At 42.3% G+C, this 23,704-nt stretch overlaps 1 protein-coding gene across 1 annotated transcript in view; it reads left to right on the top strand.

The window, feature by feature from the left end:
• STING1 (stimulator of interferon response cGAMP interactor 1) overlaps positions 1 to 13,709 on the top strand; it is a 122,910-nt gene extending 109,201 nt beyond the window's left edge. Inside the window, exon 7 of the mRNA XM_073573761.1 lies at positions 11,062 to 13,709. Within this exon, the coding sequence (XP_073429862.1) occupies positions 11,062 to 11,180 (119 nt within the window). The 3' untranslated portion in view covers positions 11,181 to 13,709. The remainder of the gene's footprint in view (positions 1 to 11,061) is intronic.
• The last annotated feature ends 9,995 nt before the right edge of the window (positions 13,710 to 23,704 follow it).

The raw sequence follows: 23,704 nt of genomic DNA, 5'->3' as shown, positions 1-23,704 counted from the left end.
TCACAGCTACTCAGACTTGACTGTGTGGAAGACAGGGTGGTGGTGGTGGTGGCGGCACACTGACTGGAAGCATTATCCGCTATCCAGTCAACAAGCTTTTGACACTTGACACTGCTCTGGTTTCAATAGTGGTGTGCTGCTGCAGTCCCCTAGTAATTGGGACAGGAAGGTCAGGCGAGAAGATGTGGGTGTTTATAGTGGCACAATTTCAGCTTTCCCACGGCCTCGGCCTCTGCATGCAGCATCACCATCACGTCCACTTCCCCGTCCCTTGCCACACGCCTTGTCCATTTTAAACTTATTACAGTATTTTCCACTACAAATGGCTGAATTTGGAGTGAACTCATATGTGACTCGTGTGCGGGAAAACCACAATTTAAAATATCTGGCCTGTAGGTAACAATTTTTTTTTCAGCAAACTAGTGTCAATAACTAGGCTAAGACACAGCAAAAAATGCAATGGAGGCCTGAAATGGCACAATTTTGAGCGCACAGATATGTCATCCGTGTAATGGAGATACCCCACTTTAAAATATCTGACCTATATTTTTTTGCAGCAAACTGGTGTCAATAACTAGGCTAATACACAGCAAAAAAATGCAATGGAGGCCTGAAATGGCACAATTTTGAGTGCACTGATATGCGATCCGTGTGGCGAACAAAACCCAGTGTAAAATATCTGCCCTGTAGGTAACTATTTTTTTTCAGCAAACTGATGTCAATAGCTTGCCTAAGACACTGCAACAACATTTTAATTGAGGCCTGAAATGGCACAATTTTGACTGTACTGATATGCGATCCATGTGGTGGACAAACCCTTGTTTAAAATATCTGGCCTGTAGGTAACAATTTTTTTTTGTTCAGCAAACTAGTGTCTTATCTAAGACACTAAAACAAAATTTAACAGTAGGTCAGAAATGGCAGAATTTTCAGCGCACTAAGATGTGATCCGTGTGACAGCCAAACCCCTGCTTAAAATAGCTGGATTTTTACGCTGTAATATAGAAAGGATCTAGCTGTATTCTAGCAGTGCCAACAAGCAAATGGAGCAGAAAAATGATGTGGTCTGGATTGCTTTTAAAGAAAATAATCAGGATTATGATACAATACAAATTATTCCTTGCCCCTGATACCTGGGACTATGTCTATAAATATCTGTAATAGGCAGCAGCAGCAGACAGTTCTGGAATGGACCCTCTTGCTATATGCAATGAAGTCTTCCACATACACTGCCTGCCTGCCTAGCACTGATATCTATATACCCACATACACTGTCTGCCTGCCTAACACTGATATCTATATACACCTTGATTAGTACTCAGAAGGACTTTGGTTGAGATGGATTTGTGTATTACAGATGGTATACCCACACTAATACAATTGCAAATCTCTCCCTATCTCAGCAGCAACTCTCCCTACACTGCCTGAGTCCGGATCAGACTGTGACGAGCAGGGTGACGTTTGGTCTACTATAGACCTGATGATGCTGTGCGGCCAGCCAATCACTGTAAAGCCACAACCAACTTGGCTGTGGCATTACAGTGTGTGTCAGACCTTCCCTGCATGTTGATTGGCGCTCTAAAGGGCGCCAAATATACAGGGTGGGGACCCGAACTCCCTATTTAGGTTATAAGTTCCATAATAATGTCCTGTAGAAATCTGACAGCTGTTTAAATAGCTATGATAATATTGTTATGTCTAATATTGCCATCTAACAGATACCTAAACTGTTGAAACAACTGATTGAAGACAAATAAAAGTGCTATTTAACAGTCATGTAGACAATTACATAATTGATATAAAATAATAAAATGAATTGTAAAAAGTATAAATTCAATTGACGTAATCTATTGAGATATAATTTTAATAGTTAATTTGGCTGAATCTCATATTGGTATTCCCATACATTTATATCCTATGAATTTAATATATCCTGTGATTTATTTAATCTAAGATAATACATTTCTTTTGCTTAGTGTATAGGTTTCACAGGCATTAATTTGATTGGATGCCTAGTCTGCCAATCAATATGAGTAGAGATGGGTGGACTCCTGGATGTTCGGGTCCAACGGGTTCTTCCAAAAAGTAATAAAAAGTTCAGGTTCGGGTACCAAAAAAGTACCCAGACCTGAACCTGAACCTGGTCCCCATTCTCTTGAATGGGGAGCCCGAACAGCCAGAGTTTGCTACGCTGTCATGTTCATGACAGCGCGGCAAACACCGCTTCTGATTGGCGGTGAAATCATCCCCGCCGATCGGAGAGGGCTTTGGTGGAAATAGGGGTTAGTTGAGTATAACTGTGTTTGTTATTTTTAAATAAAAATGGAAAACTGTGTTTTGTTTATTTCTAATAATAAAATAATAATAATAATAATAATAATAATAAAAAAAACTTTATTCTGGCTGTGTGTTTATTTACAATAGAACTATAGGATTAATAATGGAGAGGTGTATTATAGACGGCTCTCCATTACTAAGCCGTGGGCTTGATGTCACCTGACAATACAAATGTGACATCAACCTCACAAATATGAACCCCATTTGCTACCGCTACAGGGCAAGTGGAAAGAGCCAGGCAAAGCGCCAGAATTGGCACATCTAATTGATATGTCTTTTCTGCGTAACTGCGGGCTGCTATTTTTAGGCTTGAGGGGGCCTATATCCATGGTCCCTTACCAGCCTGAGAATACAAGCCCCCAGGTGTCTGCATTAGCAAGGCTGGTTGATAAAAATGGGGTGGGGGCCCAGGCCGTTTTTTCTAATTTATTTAAATAATTAAAAAAACGGCATGGGTCCCCCTGTATTTTTGATAACCAGCCAGGCAAAACTCACTGCTGGGGACTGCAACCCTCAGCTGTCAGCTTCAACATGGCTGTTGAATTTAAATTATTTATTTACAGCGCAGGAGCGGCTGATGAAAATTCCTATCCCATCCCATGCACATGACAGCGCAACAAACACTCGGTGTTCGGGCAGCTGAATCCAAACAGTAACACTGACTGAAGTCCGTGTTCGGTGTCCATGCCTGAACAGTAGGTGTTCGGTACAGACGCCAAACTTTACTGTTGAGGTTCACCCATCTCTAAATATGAGACCTATAAAGTGACTGTTTGTCTGGCAGGTTTCGCCACTAGAAGAAGCTGGATCACCAGACGAAACGCATAGAGATGATTGTCCTAACTTGGTATAGGTAGATAAACACATACATGTGACACACAGCACAGTGCATCCTGCGTTGTATATAGCGAGGAAAAGATAGACTTTGCTAGTTGCGGTATATACAAGCAAAATAGTTTTCCGGACTTACATAATAAGCCCCCAGAAGAAGCTTGTTGCGAAACGCGCGTTGGGGTGGAGGAAGCTGCGGCGCCCACTACTTATCGTGCCCACAGTGTTCAGGTATTGTCATCTATGGTTCATTTATTTTTACATCATTTCTTTTGGCTCACTTGGTAGCTGTTGATTTATCTCCACTGGTGTAGGGACTTAGACCTAGGTGTCATGTTGCCACTATATCCAGCTATTTAAACAAATGAGTTTACCGAACATATATATTTTTTCAGCTATGTGATGCTTAAGGATATATTATGGTTTATTATTACCTTTTTCCATATTAGACTTTATATTACCTGTACATGTTTTATTGCTGTTAGGGCATTTGTGCGCCTCCTACTGGGCATTTTTCAGTTTTTGTGTTTTTTATGTGTAATTAATAAACATGTTATTTTAATATTATCTTTCTGGATCTCTTCATTTTTTTCGGCAATGTTATTATGTAAGTCCGGAAAACTATTTTGATTGTATATGTTCTGGAAGTGCCAGATCTTTGGTATTTATTGGACAACTCTAGTGTATTTTTTAGTTGCGGTATACGACTGTATGCCAGGTACCGCCACAGACGGAAACACAGCGGATACCTGAGTTGGTAGGCAGTGACATTTGGTATAATAACCATACTATATGTGCATAACAGGGTGGGTTAGATAAAACGCTTCATTTAAATTGCATGATCTTTGAATCCAAGTGTGCAAATAAGCAGCTGCTTTACTATGAAATACAGTGATCACAGGTCCTGGCCACACATGGTGCTATCATCAGTTTTTACAGAGCATTGCTTTCTTTGAAACTAACACCACATACCGGATTATATATATATCTGCATTATCAGTTGGAGTATAGTTAGTACATTGGTAATTATATCACTAATTCTATTACACCCACTTATATTTACCGACTGATATACAGGATGACATAACTTGGAAATAAATGTGCAGCGATTTCATTTATTTCGCTATCTATAATAATAAATGCCCTAAGCAGCTTCCGGTTGTAACATCTTCCGCCCAGTTGTAACCTGTGACGTCACTGCACACCTCTTGCCATGTTAGCCCTCAACACACACACTCCTCTCAACTTTCACCATCTCCACTCACTCTTTGACTCCACATACGACCCTTTCTCTCACTCCGTCTCTCATACTCACGCCGTCATCGCCGCTGATCCACGATCCCCGACATCTTCTTCCGCCGGCGCCATCCTGGATCCAGACGTCCTCCACGTCGGCGACATGTTCTTGCGGCGACGCCATTTTGGATCGGCGAAATCCCGCGATAGTCAAGATGGCGTCGCCACAAGAAAATGTCGCCGGCGTGGAGGACGTCGGGATCCAAAATGGTGTCGGCGAAATCTCGCGAGATTTCGCCGACGCCATTTTGGATCCCGACGGCATCCACGCCGGCGACATGTTCCTGCGGCGACGCTATTTTGGATCTGCGAAATCCCGCGATAGTCAAGATGGCGTCACCGCAAGAACATGTCGCCGGCGTGGATGCCGTCGGGATCCAAACTGGCGTCGGCGAAATCTCGCGAGATTTCGCCGATGCCATTTTGGATCCCGACGGCATCCACGCCGGCGACATGTTCCTGCGGCGACGCTATTTTGGATCGGCGAAATCCCGCGATACTCAAGATGGCGTCGCCGCAAGAACATGTCGCTGGCGAGGACGAAGTCGGGATCCAAAATGGCGTTGGCGAAAACTCGCGAGATTTCGCCGACGCCATTTTGGATCCCGACGTCGTCCACGCCGGCGACATGTTCTTCCGGCGACGCCATCTTGAGTATCGCGGGATTTCATGATACTCAAGATGGCGTCGCCGCAAGAGCATGTCGCCGGCGGAAGATGATGTCGGGGATCGTGGAGCAGCGGCGATGACGACGTGAGTATGAGAGACGGAGTGAGAGAAGGGGTCGTATGTGGAGAGAAAGAGTGGAGATGGTGAAAGGTGAGAGGAGTGTGTGTGTTGAGGGTTAACATGGCAAGAGGTGTGATGCTATCGCATCCTCCCGATGCGATAGCATCGGGCCATAATCTAGTTTCTCAATAAAGACCTTTCTATATTGGGGACAAATACAGGCTGGGACAATAGACCAGTGGGAACCTGGAATAACTCTCTCGCCCTTTCTTACACCATCAGGATGCTGCTAATGGACAGGATCAGGGACATTTTAATATAATCTATGTTATTGTTAATAATAACATTTTTTAATCTACATTCAGACTCTTGCTGTTTGTATAAAATGTTTAAATATTAATATATCAAATTGATTATCCTGCACGTTAAACACCAGATAAAAAATACAAGTATTCCTTCTATTGTGTCACCAAGTCATAGGTGTCTCACAATGGTTCCCATAAAAACACCCCTGAAAAATAAAAAAGTAAAAGTTCCCAAAATATGGTGACATAAATTAAAGTTTTTTTTTAACCTTTGATTTAAAAGAAACTATAAATTTGCTATCGTCATAATTATGCTGACCCACAGAGGAAAATTAACATTTCATTATTAAAAACAGCAAAGGATGTTAAAAGGATATTAAAGTGCAAAAAAACACCAAAACAACAGAACGTCTGTTTTTATTCTCCCTAATACAATCAACATGATTTTTTTTATATACAGTATATTATACATTAGATTATAGGTTAGATTAGATGGAAAGAGATTAAAAAAATGTTCCAAGCCAAATATATTTTATTCAGTAATGCAAGTGTAAGGAAATGGACAACAGAGAAGACAACAGTTGAAATTGATGCCTAGCTGAGCAATTACAAGTGAAAACCCCCATCTGCTGATCAAAGGCCAAAGTGAAAGTAAAGAAAGAATTAAGGCCCCGTCACGCACAGCGATATCGCCAGTGAGATCGCTGTGTGTGACATGTATCAGCGACCGGCCCCCCTACCGGGTATCGCTGATCTCGCTCGAACATCCTGGGCCGTTTTTGGATCATTGGTCTCCCGCTGGCCAGCGCGCATCGCTGTGTGTGGCAGCGAGAGACCAGAGATCAGCGACACTGAACGTTGGTTTCCAATGTAAACAGTGGGTATCTAAGAGCCGCACGGCTCTTAAATACCCACTGTTTACATTGGAAACCAGCTTGTTCGCTGGTCCTGATCAATGGAGGGGCTGTCTATGTGACAGCTCACCAGCGATCAGCCTAACGATGTCCCAGTGATCCCATCCATGTCACATCGTTGATGGGATCGCTGGGACATCGTTATGTGTAACGGGGCCTTTACTGTAGTAGGAACCTATTAGTGGGAACTTATGCTCCCACAGGAAGAGTTTAAAGATGACACCAGGGGAGGTGACACCTGTATCAGAGTTACTAATTATATAAGGCCTGGTCAGGCTAACAATAGGCAGTTTTCGCCAGAACCTGCACCAGGACAGGTCGTGTCGCTGGTAGGTGAGCTTACAGCCACCATCGTCACAGAAGGGTCTGAGAGCAGTGAGATGCCGGAAAAGGCCTGAGCTGTGAGGAAGATCCATGCACTGTTCCAGTTGAAGTGTGTGATCAGCACCAGTAGAAGTTCGTACCAGAACCAGTAAAAGTCCATAGTTTGCACCAGTGGGAGTCCGTAAGCAGCGCCAGAAGAAGTCCGCAAGCAGCGTCAGTTGAGGCCTGTAAGTAGATCTGAACCAAGCTCAGGCGACGATCCGGCTGTAGCAGAGGATAGTTCCTGTGGGCCACTACTTCCAGCACAGATGTATGGTACAGGGTTTGTGCTGGGGCCATTCTTCAGGGAATGGAAAAAGAATGCTTTCCCATCAAATGGGCAATTGACACTCTGAGGTACTACTTGCTGAGCCAAGAGTTTAGGTGTCATGCTATGCGCACCTGAGACAAATGAGGGAAAGGAAGGGGAAGAATTCCCAGGTGACTAGGTGATTTCTAGCTCTCCAGGACTTCAGCTTCCATGTGGACAAGGCGGTTTTAAACAAATTGGGGCTCTAGGCAAAATTCAAAGTGGGGCCCCCATGTCCATATAAAACACATACATGTTACACCAATATCGGTGTCACCAGTGTTTTCAATTACTGTGCTGACCATGTGCAATCCATGTTTTTCCGGTATGGATAATGAAAATGTACCGTAATTACAAAGCTTCTCATATACTTTTCATGTTAAACATGGAGGCATGTTTACACGGACTCATAGACTTGTACTTGTATTGACCCTTGTCATCTGTGCTTCTGGGAAAACACGGACATGAGTGCAGCACTGTAGGTCAAATAGGGGACACATGGCATCCGTGAAAAATATGATAGGTCGTGTTAAGGGGTTGTACAGTCACATAATAGAAAACGCTAGTAGAATTGCCATCTTTTTCTACATCCTACCTCATAAACAGCAGAATAAAAAACAATTTAAAAAAAAAAGTCCTGCATGTACCCCAAACTACTCTGCTAAATCCCCTTTGGCTCCGTGACCGATGGTTCGAAGTCCCTGATGGTTATTATTCACTTTACAGCTATAATATAAGGTGAAGCCACAAGACCCCTGCAGCTCAGTGCTGAGACTGGCGGAGACCCCTGGAGTATCAGTGCTGGAGCCGCCGGTTGATTTGTCATTTCATGCTTATTTTTACATTATCAGAAAACCCCTGTAGCGACTGTTCACACGCACCAGTTTTGCTGCGGATTCATCTACAGTGTTGGCAGGAAATATTCAGCGTTTTTGCAGCCTTTTCATTTGCATTTTTGCATCCCATTCATAGGATATTAAGCCCTGTTCACACTGCGCTTCTGCAGTGCTTCCGGGGGCTCTGCCTGAATCCCTCTAAGGACGGTTTCACACGTCCAGATATTTCCGGTACCGGAAAACACGGTACCGGAGATATCCGTGTCCGTGTGTCTGTGTGTCCGTGTGTGTTCTACGTGTGGCACACGTGTGCCACATCAGTACCATACGGACAGCCACAGGGGAAGTAGCGCTACAGTAAGCGCTGTTCCAATGCATGTGGTGCTGAATGCGGCTGTCATTCTCCCTGCTCAGCCAGCAACAGTGCGAGCAGGGAAAAATGAATGAAAAAAAACTACGTGGGGTCCCCCTTATATTTTGAATCAACCTGGCAAAACTAACAGGTGCGGGCTGCTATTCTCAGGCTAGTAAGGGGCCATGAATATGGGCCCCCCAACCTAAAAACAGAAGCCCACAGCTGCCCATAAAAGGCGCATCTATTACATGCGCCTATTCTGGAGCTTTGTCGGGTTCTTCCCACTTGCCTTGTAGCAGTGGCAAGTGGGGTAATAAGGGGTTAATGTCACCTTTCTATTGTAAGACACCTATCCATCACTAATCTTATAGTAAGAAAAGAGTTAAGTAAACACACACAGCAAAAATAAAGTCTTTTCATGAAGCAATACACCACACATTTTTTTCCATCTTTATTACACTGCTAATCCCATCTAAAATCCCTCGATCTCCTGTAAAAAAAAAAAACTAAATAATATACCATACCTGTCCGGCGTACAGCCATTCCACAGCACAATCCATATCTGGGGATAATCAGTTTACAACCGGAGTGGTGCTAATGCGACCCCTCGGGCTGTAATCTACTGGGGAATGAATGGGAAGCAGCACGCACAGACTCAGTGACAAGCGGTGACGACACTGAGTCTGTGTTCGCTGCCGGCATGAACTCCTTTGACCTCAGCACTGTCATTTTCCCATTCATTCCTCATTCGTTTTATAATCCGCAAAATACGGTAAACTACTGATTCCTATTATTGCGACACTACAATTACAGAACTATATATGCAACACAGATACACACTATACGTATGCACACATTATATATACTTTATAAATATAGAAACACACACTATACAAAGTATACACAGTATACAGACACATGCAGAGTGTACAAGCACATATATAAAGTATATACACACAAACATTGAGTTTATAAACAATATATACAGTATGCTCACATATATTTACAGTTTATATATATTTACACAATATACTGCACACATGCAGTATACAAATATAATATACATACATATACTATATACTGTATGTACATGTATATATACAGTATATATATACACAGTATATATATTATATATACTCACAATCACCACAGATATACACAATCATACTATATACTGTATATATGCACACACATACTACACATGTACACACAGAGATACACATATACATGTATACTTACTAGGTTCTGTGGCTTCACTTGTACAGATCCATTCCTAGGACAGTGCTAGGAGCAGCCATGATGAGGACTCAGGAGGACTTGGAGAGGACACAGACACATAGGGCTGCAGGCATGTTCTTGGCCGGCTCTGACTGACCGCTGCTGTGCTGTAATCGGTCCCTCCCCCTCACTCTCAATTTCTTACCTGACTGCAGGGAGAAAAAAAGAGGGGGGCTAGAGGGGGGTTTGGGAGAGATGTTAGAGGACTACAGAGGATGCACAGCATTATTCACTGCTGTACACCCTCTGGACACTTCATAAAGGGGGCTGCAGAAGCAGGGGACATATTCCCCCCTCTGCCCAAAGTCAGGGTTTTTTGGCACCCTAAGTCACTAAACAGGGAAGCCTAGAGAGGGCATCTGCTTTACCATGTAGTTTCCCAGGCCTGTGCTCCACATGCAGGGCCGGCGTTTGGGCAGGCATCTGCCTGGTCTGCCTGCCCCAAACGCCGGCCCTGCATGTGGAGCACAGGCCTGGGACCTACAGGGTAAAGCAGATGCCCTCTCTAGGCTTCCCTGTTTAGTGACTTAGGGTCCCAAAAAACCCTGACTTTGGGCAGAGGGGGGAATATGTGAGATGGTCACTGGTGAAATACTGGAGGGAAGATATATGTCACTGAGGATGTTAGCCTCAGTGATATGAAACTGGAATAATGCTTCAGCACACTATGTGCTGAGAGGGGATAATCGGCCATATTAAGGGCTCAGTTTTTGTGGACAGCTGAAGAGTGGTTGGGAGACTGCCCACCATATCTGCACCCCGAAGGTGTGGTCCAGAGGGAAAATGTGGAGCCTTTTGACTAGAGATAAGATCCACAGAACTGAATTTTGTTTGTCCCCCCGAGCGGTCGGATCCCCACAGCCACACAAACTGTACTGTGTGCTATTTTGTTTTTCTCCTTATGCCAGAAAGGCCATGTTTGTTTACCTGATTTTGGACTTGTTTATGCAGTACTTTTTTAATTAGCCAGTTGAAAACTTAAATGGAAAGTGTTCCAGTGACTACCTCTTTAAGCAGCCAAGTGAATCGATCTACCACAACTTATAAATTGATTTTCCTTTTTGTGTTAGTTAAATAGTGTTGGTTAAGTACCACTGTCTCCTCATTGTCTTCACTGTTGCAACCAAGTAACGACAAGTGCAAACTATCGTAGTAGTAGTAGTAGTAATAGTAATAGTCATTTCTGCATGTAAACTAAGCACCAAGAAACTTCTCCTATAATCGATCAGTTTATTTGACTGGGTAGTAGCTGTGAAGAACATTCCAAAAAGTTTTTCTTCTTGAAGCAATCTGGATCTGTATAGTAGTTACTACAGCATGATTGTTTCAATAGAACAGGCAACCTCTTTTCAGCTTCAGCTTCTTTGCTGGGACAGCTGACAAGGTGTCTCTTTTTTCTTGAAATGCTTTTTTTTAATCTCTAAACACTTGTGATTGTAATGTTCCATACTGTACTTGACATAAATTACATTAATAATACAATTATGGCCTCTTTTTTCCCTTTCAGATTGTCCAAAGACTGAAGACATTCCAGAACATCTCTTATCCCAAATAATACTGAAACATTTAAACCAACAACATTCTGAAGAATATGATCTTGAATTTAGAACACTACGGAGTCAATAAATATTTAATTGTCATCTTTAACAATTTCCTTAAAGGGATGGGTGATAAATCTTTGATCACTTTGGTCTCATTGTGGTGAACTCCACAGATCACCAGAGTACGGGCTCTTGTTCCCACTCCAGGCAACATGCCTTAGGGCTACACACTGTTGGCTTTTATCTTGTTGCTATTTATGCTATGGGGCACCATGCTTCTCCGCTGCTATTAAGGAATGGTTGACCCACCTCCTCTGCTGCCTATTTTATGATCCTAATATCTTTACATAGCGCCCGATTTATCAAAACTTTTAACTGTTTGCTGAAGAAACATGCACCAAATTTATTTATTAATTTGTTGCTTCTTTCAACTGCAGTGTGCCACCATCAGAAATGTTTCTCCTGTCAAGTAATAGAGTCAATTTCTAGTGTAATTTACATCTCATTAGTGGACATTTGGTCATTTCCTGGTTTGCCTCAGCTTTTGCCACTTTTCTGAGCAGAGCTGACCAGGAGTGGCTTAAAAACTCCAAAAAGTGAAAAATCTTTGTGCATCTTCTACAACATAGTTGCGTAAAAATTTTGCAACAAAACCTTGATAAATTGGACCCATGGTGTTTATGTTGCTTAGGCTGCTTCTTTAGGCATCAGTTCTGTTCTGCATTTAATTTTCCTCTGTCACAGTGGAATTTGATGTAACCACCCTTTCTTCACCTGTCAGTAGAAAAGCAGCATAACAAGTGAATACAGAAATCCCTACTATGAGGAGTAAGTGGGCACTACATCTGTTAAAATAAAACCTGCTTCATAATAAGACCATAAATGCTTTGTTCCTTCTAGTCTTAAAGTTTGTAAAGTTCTGGGTCTAAGTCTTTTAACAGTTCGGTGGCTCAGCTGATTGTGGCATTCCATACACTGGTCTGGGACGGCCTTCCCATTAGTCCTTGTTTATGCAACATATGACAAAAACCTTATTAGATCCCTGGGATAACAGTGTCTCTCTATGACCAATCTTCATAGCTACTTAGGCCTAACCTACCAGGGACAAGCCATACAGCTTGTATTTCCCCATGCTGATGAGAAATCCTCTTGTAGCCAATAAATGCCTGTTACATATGAGAGGGAGGGCCAGGGCCGTAGTCATGACCGAGGCCAGCCGTTTAGTCATGTCCTGACCTCCCATTACATAAAGACAGTGTCCATTACTTGGCATACCTGTGGCTTCACTTTCTGCTCCGTCAGGGTCTTCTCTGCATTTCTGAAGGCTCCCTTTAAAGGGATCCGCACAAATTGAGACACAGTCCATTTCAACTTTCAAATGAACAACTTTACTGTTTTCCTTAGGCCTGTTTCACACATCTGTTTTTTGCATCCATTTTTGTGTGAAAAAGCAGATCCGTTTCCGTTTTACCACAAATGGATCCGTTTTTTTTAAGGATCCGCGGTAACCGCTAATGGAAGTCTATGGGACCAAAAACGGATTCTCCAAAAAAATGGCGGATCCGTTTTTTAACGGAAAACGACGGATTTGGACGGATTTTAAAAAACGGAAGTGTGATCCAGGCCTTATGCAGCACATCCATGTTCAACACAGCATTAACAACAGGTTCCACATTGTACATTTCTTCCTATTTCTCTGCACTTCTCTCTCTGTCACACAGCACATACCCGGGTCGGACTGTATCATACGGTTCTTTAGCGTCCTCCCTGTTCAACTCCGCTACGGATAGACATTTCCCAGTCTGTTTCACCCCAGACATGAGAGCATCAGCCTCCAAAGTCAGCTCCCTCATGGTGAGCGACCTGCCCTTCTGTACTGTCTCCTGCGGTGACGCAGCATCCTCTGGTCCAAACTCACTAGGCTTGGGGGTTCCCTCAGCCATTTCACCCCGGATCTTAGGGCATCAGCCCATGTGATAAGCTGCCACATTCTGGACCACCTGCGTCCCTATGCTGCCTTGGCCTTGTTCTTAGCCTCTGTTCCAAAATTACTGTAGTCCACTGCTGTTCTAGCCTGCTGCTGTGAATGGCTGGGCTCCTGCTTATAACGTTACGGGGTAACAATGGTGCTCAGGATATAGAGCCCACCTGAGCATAACAGATGCCCTGGCCCCAACTCAAAATAATCAGGAAGTCCTCCTGTCTTATCCAAAGTGACCCCCTCCTATATTAACTATGTACAATGTGTGAACTAGAGACTGTCAGAACTCCATCTTGTGGACTACATGGGTATTTCACTTGCCCTACCTCAGAACTATTATACATAGCAAGACAGGTGTATTTACATCTATACAAATATAAGCATAGGGAATATTTACACTAAAGAAGGGAGTGGAGTATTACACGATCCTGGTACACCCCTTACACATGCATGTCAAACTTAATGATCTTACATTTAAACAGACAGATGATGAAACATTAAAAGAAAGAAAGGAAGGGTGGGTATTTTTGCTTCTTATAAGTAAAAATTGGATAATTTACAGTTTCCTGAATGCTTTATGAATGTCACTTAAGGTCTTGTACACAGTAGAATAAAGGCAGATGTATCTTCAAACTTTTAATGTGAATGAGGATCTTCCATAACCCTCACCTGACAAATATTCTTCTACAGATGGGTATTTAAAATTAAAGTGTTCCTTTCATATATTTAATATATTCTTCCTAACGTGCAGCAGATTACAGGAAGCCTTGAAATGCCAAACCATTTGCTCCAATAAAACACTCCGCTGTGTGCTCTGCAGGTGGAGGTGCTGATCTCCTGTACAGAGCGATGTAAGGGCTCCATAGAAAGCTTATGAAACTGTACTTCATTCATTGTAAAGGCTGATATATAGATTTGCTGCACATGCTAGTAAGAGACTAGATATTAAATAAAATGACAGACATGCTTTAAACATATTAATTAAGAGTAGCACTGTTTACATGAGTCTTAATAAATGGGACCACTATATTTTTCCCCATATAATTCACCCTGATCAGGTTGGTTTCATTAAAGGAAGGGAAGGAAAAGACAACTCTGCCAAAGGTATATTTGCTTAATCTCCTTTGCCTTGAGAGAGAGGACACCTCTGACTCTCCTCTCAATGGACGCAGAAAAAGCGTTCAATAGAATTAGCTAGCGTTCTATGGTTGACACCTTGGAAAGGCTCCCCTTCCTGCCAGAATTAACTGATGCTATCTTCTCCCTCAATGTTCTCAGCCTTCGTCAAGATTGAGAGTAAATGGTACTCTGTCACAGAGCTTTTACGCTTAAAATGGTGAGCGTCAGGGATGTCCTCTCTCTCCCTTTTTCTTTATCCTAGTCATGGAAACACATATTCAAAAAATCAGACAGGACCCTGATATTCTAAGACTTGAAATCGAATTAAATGAACAGGTAGCTGCAGCCTTTGCAGATGATCTCCTTTTAATGCTGTCCAGCCCCAAAAAAGCTTTCCCCAAACTTATGTAGAGTTTTAAACAATTTGAAGAACTCTCTAATTTTAAGATTATATCTGGAGCTCTTTACATCTCAGCGACATCAGCAGCTATTAGGGCCCCGTCACACATAGCAATCTCGCTAGCAAGATCGCTGCTGAGTCACAACTTTTGTGACACAACAGCGACCTCACCAGCGAGATCGCTGTGTGTGACAGCGATCAGTGACCGGCCCCCCTGCCGGTATCGCTGATCGCTGCAAGAAACCTCTGGACATTTTTTTCGTCCCTGATCTCCCTCTGGCCATCACGCATCGCTGCGTGTGACAGGCGGGAGACCAGTGATCAGCTGTAAAATAATTAAAAAAAATAAAAAATCTTGTTATTGTCACTTTCCGGCGTCCCGTGCAGCATTCACGCCTCTCTCCATGCTCCCGTTCCCAGTAATCCTTTGCAAGAATGACCGCAAGACTTCGCGATCCCGCGAGAACGGACGTCATCACGGTAATTCTCGCAAAGGATTACTGGGAGCGGAGCGTGGAGAGAGGCGGGAATGCTGCGCGGGACGTTGGAAGGTGAGAATAACAATATTTTTTATTTTAATTCTATTTTTGACATGAATATGGCATCAGCGCTAACGAACACAGTGATGCTGCGCGCTCGGCATCGCTGTGCTAATCGCTGGTGAAGCTGTCTGTGTGACAGCTCACCAGCGATCACATAGCGACTTACCAGCGATCCTGACATATTGATATCGTTGTCGGGATCGCTGGTAAGTCGCTATGTGTGACTCCAGCTTTAGTCACTATTAGTAATCCAAAGAATCTGTTCCAGACTAATTATCCTCCTTGTCAGAAAAAAATCAAATGCCTCCTTAAATCCTATGAGTTACCCCTTCTATCCTGGTTAGGAAGGTAAAATGTAATTAAATCCCTTACACTCCATAAATTATTATACATCTTAACTATGTTACCCTATCGATTACCCACTATACTTCTCCTCAGTCAAACAGATTATTTCCCAGTATATTTGGAATTTAAAAACAAAGAAACTCCCGTGCAAACTCCTCACATAGCCAAAACTAAGAGGAGGTGATGGTCTCCCAGATATCTACAACTACAAGATAATCCATCTAAACAGATGGTTGCAACCTACCAACTCATCGAGACTAGATAGTAAATTGGGCATAGAATACCTACTAGTAGGCAAAAATCTCCTCTTAAGCCTTTTTGTGACAGTCTCACTACCACTACCCTTGCCAATAAACGATTTGTAGAAAAAGTCTTAACCCCCAAACCTACTCCCTCGGCATCGGCTCCTATTTCCACTTTCTCATACTTTTTAGACATTAACTTTTCTGATGTATACAACTTATGATCTTCTGTACCTAATTACATCTCCTAATATTTATCTAATAAGGTCTCCATTAAAGTCTCCTGGCCAGAAGAACCCATTCATCACCCCAGTAATCTCCTACAGCGTATCCATTCTTCCCATACATTAAAGATCTTTAAAGTGATATTCCCTGTTCCCAGAGAATGGACTTGGGGATCTACTCTACAAACTACCTTTCCCGGTTCCCAAGATAGCTCTCTATAATATACAATTATCTAATTTTTCCATTGACTGCTTATAAACCAACCTTCCTTATCTCATGGGTTAAAGAATTAAAGGGAATCTGTCACCCCCTGGACAATTTTCCATTTATATGGATACACCTAAAAATAAAATGGGAATGGTTGGTGATATCAACTTCCTGTTTGTGGCACATTAGTATATGGGGGGGAACTTTTCAAGATGGGTGGTGACAATGGTGGCCATTTTGGATCCAACTTTATTCTTTTCAATTTGAAGAGGGTCATGTGACACATCAAACTTATTGAGAATTTCACAAGTAAAACAATGGTGTGCTTGGTTTTAATGTAACTTTATTCTTTCATGAGTTATTTGCAAGTTTATAACCACTTATAAAATAAGTTCAAAATGCTGCCCATTGTGTTGGATTGTCAATGCAACCCTCTTCTCCCACTCTTGACACACTGATATCAACACCACAGAAGAAATGCTAGCACAGGCTTCCAGGATCCGTTGTTTCAGATGCTGCACATCTCGTATCTTCACAGCATAGACAATTGCCTTCAGATGACCACAAAGATAAAAGTCTAAGGGGGTCAGATAGGGAGACCTTGGTGGTCATTCAACTGGCCCACGACGACCAATCCACATTCCAGGAAACTGTTCATGTAGGAAGGCTCGGACCTGACACCCATAATTGATGGTATGGTGTGGTATATGGGGTACAAAGATAGTGGGGCCATTCTTCATCAATGGAAACCTCAGTGCTACTGGATATCTGAAATTGCTACATGATGATGTGTTGCCCTCTTTATGCACTGAAGATGGCAAGTACCTTGAGTTTTTCCAGCAAGATGGTGCACCACCACATTATGGGTGTCAGGACTGAGCATTCCGACAAGGAATCTGACCCCGTTAGACTAGCATTTCTGCTGGGGTGTTGCTATCAGTGTGTCAAGAGTGGGAGAAGAGGGTTGCATTGACAATCCAACACAATGGGCAGCAATTTGAACACATTTTATAAGTGGTCATAAACTTGTAAATAACTCATGAAAGAATAAAGTTACGTTAAAAGAACACCATTGTTTTTCTTGTGAAATTCTCAATAAGTTTGATGTGTCATATGACCCTCTTCCCATTAGAAAAAATAAAGTTGAATCCAAAATGGCTCACTTCAAACTGGCTGCCATGGTCACCACCCTCCTTGAAAAGTTTCCCCCTCCCATATACTAATGTGCCACAAACAGGAAGTTGATATCACCAACCATTACCATTTTATTTAGGTGTATCCATATAAATGGCCCACCCTGTATTATTATGGGCATACAGGTAGTAGAATGGATAAACCAGTCTTACCTGTATGCCTCACTGCTTGGTGTAGATTTTGAGAAATTAATTTAGAATGTTATATGTTAATGATTTCTTCCAGGGTTCAGGGTATGCAGTGCCAGGAAGGAATCACTGCCTCCTAACTTCATTATAAAAGTACCACCCTCCCCATCAGCATCACACTAACCTGTTTGGCGCTGTAATCCCGCACATGTACTATGCATGCGTGTGTGTTCTGCCCATTCTGTTCAACAATATATTTTTAAGTGCTGTTCCAGCTATCGCCAGTAGGTGTCATAGTTACCCTTCTCTTTTCTTATTCATGTGTTTGGAATCTTCTGTTTCCCTAAATGGTTAACTATTCAGAACCACCCTTCTTCCTTCCCTGGTCAACAACATGTAACCATTTTCAGCCGGTCTTCTGAGTAGCTCAGCTCTTTGCAAAACCACTGCTTATAACAAGCAGATTCCGTTTTTACCTGAATCATCCATAACTGTGTTCAACAACCCCTGATCTCATCTACTACTGTGTTTTACTATACCATCTGTTATCATCTCCCATTGTTGTTCATATCATCCAAATAAATAAAGGATTTAAGCACCCATACAGTCTTCTTTCTGGGAGTGGATGAAAGGTTTAGCCGTATGCTGGAATCCACACATACCTGGAAGAAGGCAGAACACCGTGGTTACGCAAACCTTGTGCACCCTTCTATAGGCAGTGTCTACATTGATCTTCTGTTCAGCCGCTGGTGAGTCTCTGTTACTATGCAGTGACTCACTGCAACTGCGCAGAAGATCAATACAGACACTGCCCATAGGAGGGCAGGGTTCACTTGGTATTACAGTTCCAAACAGGTCAGTGTGACGTTGATGGGAGGGAGGTATCATTTTAATGAAATCAGGAGGCAGTGATTTCTTTCAGGCACCGTAAGTCCCAGAATGTCTCAAGATCTACACCATAGCTTTGAGGCATACAGGTAAGACTGGTATAACCATTCTATTACCTGAATGCCTATAGTAATAAATCAAAATCACCCAAGGGCTGACAGATTCCCTTTAAATATCACCTCATATGACTGTGATGTAAAGTCCATTGTATCTAATTCACACAGCTTCTTCAGATGCATACTCTTGCAAGAGAACTCCTGCAAAATACTGTCCGGTTGGTACAGAAACCCTGAATTGTTAAATCATCTAGGACTAGCAGACTGTAGGCTATGCTGGAGATTCAACTCTGACAGAGGTAATCTCTGATATTTTCTGGTTCTGCCCCGTACTAACACAATTCTCAAAGGAAATAGAGTTGACTTTGCGAAATTTAAAGGGGCCTTTACACATAGCGATATCGCTAGCGCGTCACCGATTTTGTGACGCAGCAGCGATATCACTAGCGATATCGCCATAAGTGATACCTACAACCGGTTCGCCCGCTGGTTATCGGTGATCACGCAAGATCAGCCTGGTCCATTTCTCGTTGTCGGCTTCCTGCTGGCAACGACGACCGAGCCATGGACGCAGGCCGAAGACGGTCACCCTCGCCGCGTCTGACAGGTGAGTACGAGCGCCGACCGCTGCTGCATCGCTAGAGAGATCGGCCTGTTTGGCAGCTCACTAGCGACCATTTAGCGATGCACCAGCGATCCTGACCGGGTCATATCGTGGTCGGGATCGCTGGTGCATCGCTAAATGTAACGGGGCCTTAAGACTTATTAAACATACTTTAACCCCAGGGGGAGTTTTGTTATCTTGTCCTTCAAAACACTACATGACCTCTTAATGCTATTGTTAGGAACTGCCAAAGACATAATTTCACTATGCTGGAAGCAAACAAGTATCCCTACTCACTTTGAGTGGATAGATAAAATTAAGTTAATATACAGTACCTCCTAGAAGAGCTTTCTAGCTGGGAATCTCGCAATCAACCACAATTCCTCAAAATATGGTCTCCTTGGAAGTACAAAGCTTCAAACCGATCCCATCAAATTACACAATCCACATCATGCCTTCTCTAATGCATCTCTTCCTCTAGCTCTCTTTCTCCTCCATCCCCATGATATCTTTCCTCCTTCGACATATGGTCGCCTATGGTGCCCTATGTAGACCTATATTGCATCATACATTTTGCCTCTCTTTTATATATTGGTTCCACCTAAACTCTCTCCATAACTCTGGATACTCCAGTTTCTTTTCTATAAAACTAGTTACTGTTATCCTCTAAGTATTTTGTTGCTGCTTTATTTTTATGGATTGTAAGATTGCAAGCATGCCCTCACTTGTCCTGTAACTGTTAAACTATGTGTTACTTTTTGATGTCTGTATTGTTTGTATATATCAATTGTAAAGTGCTGCGGAAGATTTTGGCGTTACAGTTGTGGCCAAAAGTATTGAAACCCCTGCAATTCTGTCAGATAATACTCAGTTTCTTCCTGAAAATGATTGCAAACACAAATTCTTTGGTATTATTATCCTCATTTAATTTGCCTTAAATGAAAAAACACAAAAAGAATTGTCCTAAAGCCAAATTGGATATAATTCCACACCAAACATAAAAAAGAGGGTGGACAAAAGGATTGGCACTGTTCGAAAAATCATGTGATGCTTCTCTAATTTGTGTAATTAACAGCACCTGTAACTTACCTGTGGCACCTAACAGGAGTTGGCAATAACTAAATCACACTTGCAGCCAGTTGACATGGATTAAAGTTGACTCAACCTCTGTCCTGTGTCCTTGTGTGTACCACATTGAGCATGGAGAAAAGAAAGAAGACCAAAGAACTGTCTGAGGACTTGAGAAACCAAATTGTGAGGAAGCATGAGCAATCTCAAGGCTACAAGTCCATCTCCAAAGACCTGAATGTTCCTATGTCTACCGCGCACAGTGTCATCAAGAAGTTTAAAGCCCATGGCACTGTGGCTAACCTCCCTAGATGTGGATGGAAAAGAAAAATTGACAAGAGATTTCAACGCGAGATGTTGGATAAAGAACCTCGACTAACATCCAAACAAGTTCAAGCTGCCCTGCAGTCTGAGGGTACAACAGTGTCAACCCGTACTATCCGTCGGCATCTGATTGAAAAGGGACTGTATGGTAGGAGACTCTTTTGTGTTTTTTCATTTAGGACAAATTAAATGAAGGGGTGTCAATACTTTTGGCCACAACTGTATATAAATAAAATTATTATTATTATTATTATTATTATTATTATTATTATTATTATTATTATATTACGACCCTGATTGTATCCCCATGTTTAACCACTTAGTGATGGAGCCAATTTGCAGCTTAATGACCAGGCCAATTTTTACAATTCTGACCACTGTCACTTTATGAGGTTATCATTCTGGAACGCTTTAACGGATCCCGCTGATTCTGTTAGTGGTAAAATTTCTTCGATATGACTTGCATTTATTTATGGAAATATGGTGAAAATTTTTAACATTTTGCAATTTTCAAACTTTTGATTTTTATGCCCTTAAATCAGAGAGATATGTCATATAAAATACTTAATAAATAACATATCCCATATGTCTACTTTACATCAGCACAATTTTGGAACCAAAATTTCTTTTTGTTACGGAGTTATAAGGGTTAAAAGTTGACCAGCGATTTCTCATTTTTACAACAAAATTTACAAAACCATTTTTTTTAGGGACCACATCACATTTGAAGTCACTTTGAGAGGTCAATATGGCAGAAAATACCCTCAAGGTACTCAAAACCACATTCAAGATGTTTATTAACCCTTTACGTGCTTCACAGGAACTGAAGCAATGTGGAAGGAAAAAATTAACATTCAACTTTTTTTACAAACATTTTACTTCAGAATCAATTTTTTTTATTTTCACAAGTGTAAAAAGAGAAAGTGAATTGCAAAATTTGTTGTGCAATTTCTCCTGAATACGCCGATACCCCATATGTGGGGATAAACCACTGTTTGGGCGCACGGCAGGGCTTGGAACGGAGGGAGCGCCGTTTGACTTTTTCAATGCAGAATTGGCTGGAATTGAGATCGGACGCCATGCTGCATTGGGAGAGCCCCTGATGTGCCTAAACAGTGGAAACCATTGTCAAGTGACACCATTTTAGAAACTAGACCCCTTAAGGAACTTATCTAGATGTGTAGTGAGCACTTTGAACCTCCAAGTGTTTCACAGAACTTTATAACGTAGAGCCATGAAAATAAAAAATCATATATTTTCCACAAAAATGATGTTTTTGCCCCCAAATTTTTATTTTTACAAGGGTAACAGGAGAAATTAGACCACCAAAGTTTTTGTGCAATTTGTCCCCCATATGTGGGGGTAAACCACTGTTTGGGTGCATGGCAGAGCTCAGAAGGGAAGGAGCACCGTTTGACTTTTTCAATGCAGAATTGGCTGGAATTGAGATTGGACACCATGTCACGTTTGGAGAGCCCCTGATTTGCCTAAACAGTGAAAAAACCCCACAAGTGACACCATTTCAGAAACTAAACCACTTACGGAACTTATCTAGATGTGTGGTGAGCACTTTCAACCCCCAAGTGCTTCACAGAAGTTTATAATGCAGAGCAGTGAAAATAAAAAATCACTTTTTTTTCACAAAAATCAGTTTTTAGCCCGCTATTTTTTATTTTCACAAAGCTAACAGGAGAATTTGGACCACAAAAGTTGTTTTGCAATTTGTCCTCAGTACACTGAAACCCCATATGTGGGGGGAACCACTGTTTGGGCGCATGGGAGAGCTCGGAAGGAGCGCCATTTGGAATTTTGGAATGCAGACTTTGATGGATTTTTCTGCGGGCATCATGTTGCATTTCCAGAGCCCCTGATGTGCCTAAACAGTAGAACCCCCCCACAAGTGACAAAATTTTGGAAATTAGACCCCCCAAGGAGCTTATCTAGATGTGTGGTGAGCACTTTGAACCCCCAAGTCCTTCACAGAAGTTTCTAACACAGAGCCGTGAAAATTGAAAATCATTTTTTTTCCGCAAAAATCATTTTTTATTTTCCCAAGGGTAACAGGAGAAATTGGACTACAAGCGTTGTTGTGAAATTTGTCCTGAGTACGCTGATACCCCATATGTGGGGGGGGAACCACTGTTTGGGCACATGGAAGAGCTCGGAAGGGAAGGAGCGCCATTTTGGAATGCAGACTTTTTATGGAATGTTCTGCTGGCGTCATGTTGCATTTGCAGAGCCCCTGATGTGCCTAAACAGTAGAACCCCCCCACAAGTGACACCATTTTGGAAACTAGACCCCCTAAGGAACTTATCTAGATGTGTGGTGAGCACTTTGAACCCACAAGAGCTTCACAGAAGTTTATAACGCAGAGCCGTGAAAATAAAAAATCATTCTTTTTCCACAAAAAAGATTTTTTAGCCCCCAATATTTTTATTTTCCCAAGAGTAACAGGAGAAATTAGACCCCCAAAGTTGGTGTGCCATTTGTCCTGAGTACAATGATGCCCCATATGTTGGGGTATACCACTGTTTGGGTGCACCTCTGGGCTCGGAAGGGAGGGAGCACCATTTGACTTTTTGAACGCAAGATTGGCTGAAATCAATGGTGGCGCCATGTCATGTTTGGAGACCCCCTGATGTGCCTAAATGGAAACCCCTCAATTCTAGCTCCAACCCTAACCCCAACACACCCCTATCCCTAATCCCAACCCTAATGCTAATCCCTAACCCTAATCCTAACCGTAATCCCAACCCTAATCCTAATCATTAACCCTAATTCTAACAGTAATCCAAACCCTAACATTAATCCTAACCCTAATTCCAACCCTAACCCTAATTCTAACCCTAACCCTAATTCCAACCCTAACCCTAATTCTAATCCTAATTCTAACCCTAATTTTAACCCTAACCCTAATGGAAAAATGAAAATAAATATATTTTCTTTATTTCATTATATTTCCCTAGCTAAGGGGGTGATTATTTACTATTTTTTTATTTTGATCACTGTGATAGGATTTATCTCAGTGATCAAAATGTACATTCAATGAATGACTGAAACCTGCATGGGCCTGCCATTTTCTTCCCGGAAGAAGATGGCGGCGCCCATGGAAGGGACTCACGCGGGCCGAGGACCACCGTGAGGTACCGGGGGGGATCAGGGACCCTATTTCTCTCTCCTCTGATGTGCGATCACATCAGGAGGGAGAAATTAAATGACACATCAGACTTTTTTTGCGGTCGCCGTTATACGGGTAATAATGGCAATCGCAAAAGGGGGTCGGTA

The sequence above is a fragment of the Dendrobates tinctorius genome, unplaced genomic scaffold (genome assembly GCF_039654945.1).
Source record: "Dendrobates tinctorius isolate UK_male_01 unplaced genomic scaffold, ASM3965494v1 ptg000036l, whole genome shotgun sequence".
Classification (NCBI taxonomy): Eukaryota; Metazoa; Chordata; class Amphibia; order Anura; family Dendrobatidae; genus Dendrobates; species Dendrobates tinctorius.
The sequence above is the reverse complement of the archived record's forward strand: the minus strand, read 5'-3'. Positions and strand labels throughout refer to the sequence as shown.